This window comes from Sinocyclocheilus anshuiensis, unplaced genomic scaffold (assembly GCF_001515605.1).
Source record: "Sinocyclocheilus anshuiensis isolate Anshui unplaced genomic scaffold, SAMN03320099.WGS_v1.1 scaffold207, whole genome shotgun sequence".
NCBI classification, from domain to species: domain Eukaryota; kingdom Metazoa; phylum Chordata; class Actinopteri; order Cypriniformes; family Cyprinidae; genus Sinocyclocheilus; species Sinocyclocheilus anshuiensis.
Genome location: NW_015551045.1, coordinates 1,946,094 through 1,951,628, shown reverse-complemented (window position 1 = coordinate 1,951,628; position 5,535 = coordinate 1,946,094). Strand labels below are relative to the sequence as shown.

The 5,535-nt window shown below is 35.8% G+C and overlaps 2 protein-coding genes across 4 annotated transcripts in view; one reads left to right on the top strand and one right to left on the bottom strand.

The window, feature by feature from the left end:
- The window catches only part of ube2b (ubiquitin-conjugating enzyme E2B (RAD6 homolog)), an 8,157-nt gene extending 5,770 nt beyond the window's left edge, over positions 1-2,387 (top strand). Inside the window, exons 4-6 of one of the 2 annotated variants that reach the window (XM_016451397.1) lie at positions 462-551; positions 627-715; positions 1,854-2,387. In XM_016451397.1, the coding sequence (XP_016306883.1) occupies positions 462-551; positions 627-715; positions 1,854-1,982 (308 nt within the window). In that variant the 3' untranslated portion in view covers positions 1,983-2,387. Of the gene's footprint in view, positions 1-461; positions 552-626; positions 727-1,853 lie in introns of both variants that reach the window. The other variant, XM_016451398.1, reaches the window with a different exon arrangement.
- Positions 2,388-2,448: 61 nt separating this feature from the next.
- Positions 2,449-4,616, bottom strand: cdkn2aipnl (CDKN2A interacting protein N-terminal like). 2 transcript variants are annotated; one of them, XM_016451400.1, is made up of 3 exons: positions 4,325-4,615; positions 3,565-3,685; positions 2,449-2,669 (listed from the first exon to the last, which is right to left on the bottom strand). In XM_016451400.1, exons 1-3 carry the CDS (start codon positions 4,534-4,536, stop codon positions 2,664-2,666), a joined length of 339 nt encoding a protein of 112 aa, XP_016306886.1. In that variant the 5' UTR covers positions 4,537-4,615; the 3' UTR covers positions 2,449-2,663. The 2 variants fall into 2 exon arrangements, with proteins under 2 accessions (XP_016306886.1, XP_016306885.1); XM_016451399.1 differs by lacking the exon at positions 3,565-3,685 and having other exon boundaries at positions 4,325-4,616.
- Between the last annotated feature and the right edge of the window lie 919 nt (positions 4,617-5,535).

The window sequence follows — 5,535 nt, the reverse complement described above, 5'->3', positions numbered from 1 at the left end:
TGAATAAACAAGCTTTCCATTGATGTATGGTTTGTTATGATAGGACAATATTTGGCCGAGATACAACTATTTGAAAATCTGGAATCTGAGGGAGCAAAAAAATCTAAATATTGAGAAAATCATCTTTAAAGTTGTCCAAATTAAGTTCTTAGCAATGCATATTACTAATCAAAAATTAAGTTTTGATATATTTATGGTAGGAAATTTACAAAATATCTTCAAGGAACATGATCTTTAATTAATATCCTAATGATTTTTGGCATAAAAGAAAAATGTATAATTTTGACCCATACAATGTATTGTTGGCTATTGCTACAAATATACCCCAGCGACTTAAGACTGCTTATGTGCTCCAGGGTCACATATGTACATGATTTTATCTACTGACCGTGTCACAAAGAGGTTGCAGAAAGTCGTGTCGATGTTATTCGTATTCATCTGAAATCTCTCTCTCTCCGCAGGAACATTTAAGCTGGTCATTGAGTTTTCAGAAGAATATCCCAACAAGCCTCCTACGGTTCGCTTCATCTCCAAAATGTTTCACCCAAATGGTGAGCTGCTGCCAGCGTGTTGTGGAGTAATGCAACGTCTGCAGTGTTTCTGATGAATGATATTGTGTTTGTCAGTCTATGCAGATGGCAGCATATGTTTAGACATTCTTCAGAATCGCTGGAGTCCCACGTATGACGTCTCCTCCATTCTGACATCCATCCAGGTGCATGATGGGTTTGTTCTTATTACACTTCTATTCACAAGTGTACTTTATTATTATTCAATAACGATATTTTAGATTAAAATACATGTGCATGTATGTATATCTGCATTGTTTCTATTTTTTCTATTTGTGTGTTGGTAATGCACATGTGCGATATACAAAAATACAGTATATCACAATAATAAACATGCATGATATTGTTATCGAAGGCACTACAAAATATAGTGAATAATGATTTATTATTCAGATTTTTAGAATGTATTTTATGAATACTTTTCCCATCAACACCGCTGTAATGCTAGCATTAATTCATTAATAAGTTAACTGACTATGAAAACTACTTCTGATCACATTAGTAACTATTATTTAATGGACCCGAGCTAACAACTAACAAAATTTAGCTGTATTTTATTGAATTAACGTTAACAACTTCTGTAACAAAAGTAACTATTTCTCATTGTTAATGTTAGTTAATGCATTAACTGATGTTTACTAATGAGACTTTATTGTAAAGCATTACGAATTGTTCTTTACAATTCTTTTGTGCTTTAATCTGTTTAAAACATTTAAATACAATTAGTCGAACACACACAAAAAAAAAAGTATAGTTCTTACTTAGATTTTTTTTGTCATTTCCAGCCAGAATATCTAAAAATTCTTAAATCAAGGATTTTCTAGACAAGTAAAAATTTTCGTTTTCAGAAAAAACATATCAGTTTTTGCTTGAAACAAGCAAAATAATCTTGTTTTCTGTTTGAAATAATCCCCACTGGCAGATTATTATTTGACAATTTTTACTTGTCTAGAAAATCCTTCTTGATTTAAGAATTTTTAGATATTTTGGCTGGAAACAAGACAAAAAAAATCTAAGTAAGAAAAGCATTTTTTGCAGTGCGTTACAGTATAACAACACTTTGTACAACTTATTTCAGCTTCAGCGATTCTTGCAGCATGAATATCTGATGCCTAGTTTTTAAAAAGATCTGCCAGTGAATAATGTTTAATATTTGTATGACCATTTTTGTCCTCTGTTTAATTTTACGCTGACAAACACGAGTTAATGAGTCTTTGTGGGTGAAATATGAGCTGCATGTATGATTCTTGAACAGTGTTGTGAGATCCAGACTTGTGTTTTTAGTCTCTATTAGACGAGCCCAATCCAAACAGCCCAGCCAACAGTCAAGCAGCTCAGCTCTATCAGGAGAACAAACGTGAATATGAGAAGAGAGTGTCTGCCATCGTGGAGCAGAGCTGGGTCGACTCGTAACGCAACTACACACCACAAACACTCATAGGATTATTCAGTTCTTTGCCAATGCATTTTACAAAAATGTGTGTGCTTATTTATTCCTTTTAACTGCATGATAAGTTATTGCTAACAAAATCTGAATCATACTGTTGTCAGATTGATGCAGTTGAATGCAAATGATCGGCGAAGAGTGCAATCCCTAAATATGTCCATCTCAAAGTCTTCAGCAAGCCATCATTAATATATTTGAAAACTGATGACATTCCTTTAAATGCACCTGAAGATCGACTTTGTATCTGTATTTGACGATGCATCTCGACGCTCGCGTGTTTAATAAAACGAGGGCATGTTCCAGCGATGAGTTTTGAGAGAACACGCTCGGATCACAGTGTTAAGGGGACGTTTCAGTTTAATTTTTTCTGAACATTTATACTTCTAATATGCTGTGTAAATCGAGAAATAAAAAAATTTTCAGACTTGGAGCGAAGAGAATGCGTTCGTTTTTATTGTAGCTAGTTATTAAAACATGCATAATAGAAAAGCATTTAAAAAACAGGTCGTCATATGTACAGCTAGGGATAAAACAAGCTAGACGTTATTACAAGTTGGTGTGACTCGAATGGTGATGATCCACAGATCTCAGGCTCCTTCATCGGATGTAATGATGATGCTGCTAAAACAACACGAGGCGTGCAGGCGTCACCTCTGCAGAAAAGACAGAACAGATTATTTGCAATATATTTAATTATGTTTGGGTCAGTCATTTCGCTCTATGCATCCCGTGCGAGGCTTCAACACATGCTTCATCATTCATCACAAATGCCTTTCTTTCTAGGCATTTTATCATGTTTCCTCCTCCTTTTCTCCAGCTATAAAAGAAGTAAATGATTAGCGCTGCTTGTCTGTGCAAAACTGGCCAGTGCTACAGACTCGCTGATCTTAATTCTTAATTCGCCCTTCCACATGAAATGTTGCATGCATTTCAAAAATTAATATCTGTCTCCGTATTTTTTTTGTTTTGTTTTCCAATACAAACATCTAAACATCCTTAAATCAACATGCATTCACTCGAGATGCAAACTGAACACATGAAGTCTCGTTTTCTGAGAAACTGAAGGAAATTAAGTGAGTTTATGCTTAAAACAAGAACAAACATGGGGTATGAAAAGTCGTTTTCCCTTTGAATTAAGTGGGTTTTTCTGAGCCAAGCGGTAGATATTTGTTCTCGTTTCAATCATAAACTCGCTTCATTTTGATCAGTTTCAAAGAAAACAAGACTTTTGCTTCTGTAGTAATTAATTGGTCTTCAAGTCTTAAATTTACCTTCATAAAATCTGCAGAAACTTTTTTTTTTTTTTAACATCAAGACATTATTAATGCATTTGTGACTGCAGGTTAAATGCATTCATGTCCTGCATTAATCAGTCAGTGTAAATGCATCTAAATGCCTCTTCAGATGCAGATTCTGTGCCACCTCTGCAATGCAAACCCAAATGTTGTTGATGCTGATTTCATCCGATTGGTAACAGCCGTATAGTGTCAGGCATAGATAATACACGCTTCAGTGAAGGACAGAGTGGATGATAGCAGGACCGTGTACCTTCTGTTGTTGCTGCTGCTGCTGTTTGATCAGTTCATCTCTGGTCTTAAAAACAGGAGCGTCCTCCACAACGATCCCCTCTGCCATCTCACTCACCTTCTCCAGCAGCACCGGATCATACCTACAAACCAAGAGGCACAACACAGCTGTAGAGTCTACGCAATCCCTGAAATCAGATCAATCAACAGCAGTTATTTCTCTTTTTATTGTATTTTACTGTTTGGCGTGCAGCACTTTGGTCGGCCTTGCTCCGTGCTTAAACGTGCTCTAGAAATAAAACTGAACTTGAACCTTTAATCAAGAGGTTAGCTGCTTTTGACATGATAGTCATAGAAGTATTTAGTGCATAAAATGCAATAAATATTTTATTCTCAATGAGACATTTGTACAGTAAAAACAGTAAATTATTAAATATTATTACAATTCCAAATAACTGTTTTCTATGTGAATATGTGTTAAACTGTAATGTATTTCTGTGATGCGCAGCTGTATTTTCAGCATCATTACTCCAGTCTTCAGTGTCACATGATCTTCAGAAATCATTCTGATATGCTGCTCAATTATTATTGACGCTCAGTTAATAATAATAATAATGGTTTGTAGTGTTCTCAGAATAATAAATAGTTTGCTGCTTAATGTAATTTTGACCCATACAATGTATTGTTGGCTATTGCTACAAATATCCCCCAGCGACTTAACACTGCTTTTGTGCGCCAGGGTCACAGATGTTTGTGATGATGTAAAGTGCTTTTATTCTGACCTGCAGCCCAGGAACACGTGGTTCGCCCACACCATAGACAGAGCGAGCAGCTGGTCCAGGTGAGGGTCTTCATAATCGTTGATGTTTCTGAATATAAACTCCCTCCTGCTCTTCCAGTGTTTTTCGCTTTCGGAAACGCTCCGAAACGTCTCGACTAAATCCGACAGCTGCCTGTTCTGTCCGATGAAATCTTCCACGTCCGTAGTCGCCATGTTTGCGTCGGGGCGGTGACGTCACTCTTCTTCCGTTCGTGACGGACGCACTTAAAGGGACACGTCGCCACCTAGCGTCACGAACGTGTCACGTACAGTGCCGCGGAAAACAACATCCGCCTTTTATTATATATTTATGTAAGCGTGAGTTGGTGTCGTCATCATCATACATTTAAACTTTCCTCAAATGAAAGCGAGGCTGTGAGGGATACAGTCAGTAGCTGGTGCTGTCTTAAAGGGACAGTTGACCAAAAAATGAAAATGCTTTTTTGGCCAGCCGATCCTCTTTCACCATAATATATTTACTTGAAATATATTAAAAAGAGATTTTAGGTAGGCCTTATGTTATAATAATTAACAAATGTGCATTTTCAAGGTTCGCTGTCATTGGTTAATGGTCACATGATATCTTTTTAGCGAGTGTTTTATTTTGATTGTTGGTATATTAAAATTATTTATGTAATGTTTAATGCATAACGAATATATTTTCTTTCTCGTTGTATTTTTATATCAGTAGGCCTATGGTACAAGATTAAATCAATGTGATCAATGAGTTAGGGCAAAAGTAATCAAAAAGTGTAAAAAAAAGTGTAATTGTAATGGAACTACAATTTGCATGCAGTGTTTACAATGTAAGTCAATGGCTACCGTCAACTGTTTTGTTTCCCAACATTCTTTGAAATATCTTCTTTTGTGTTCAGCAAAAGAAAAAAAAGGGAAGAGTGAGTAAACAATGACAGAATTAGTATTTTTGTGTGCACTATCCTGTTTAAGGTCTTGTTTTACATCACCAGGACATTTTTTTTTTTTAGAAACATGCATTTTCAAAGTTGCTGCACAACAACACTGCACTGTAAAAAATGACCGTGAATTTAACGGTAAAAGACTGTAAAAATGCTACAGTAAAAACCTGTTAAACGGTAAATTCCACTACTATATACGGTGAAAACTGTATTGGACATTACATGTATTGGACATTAATTTTACGGTAGTATACCG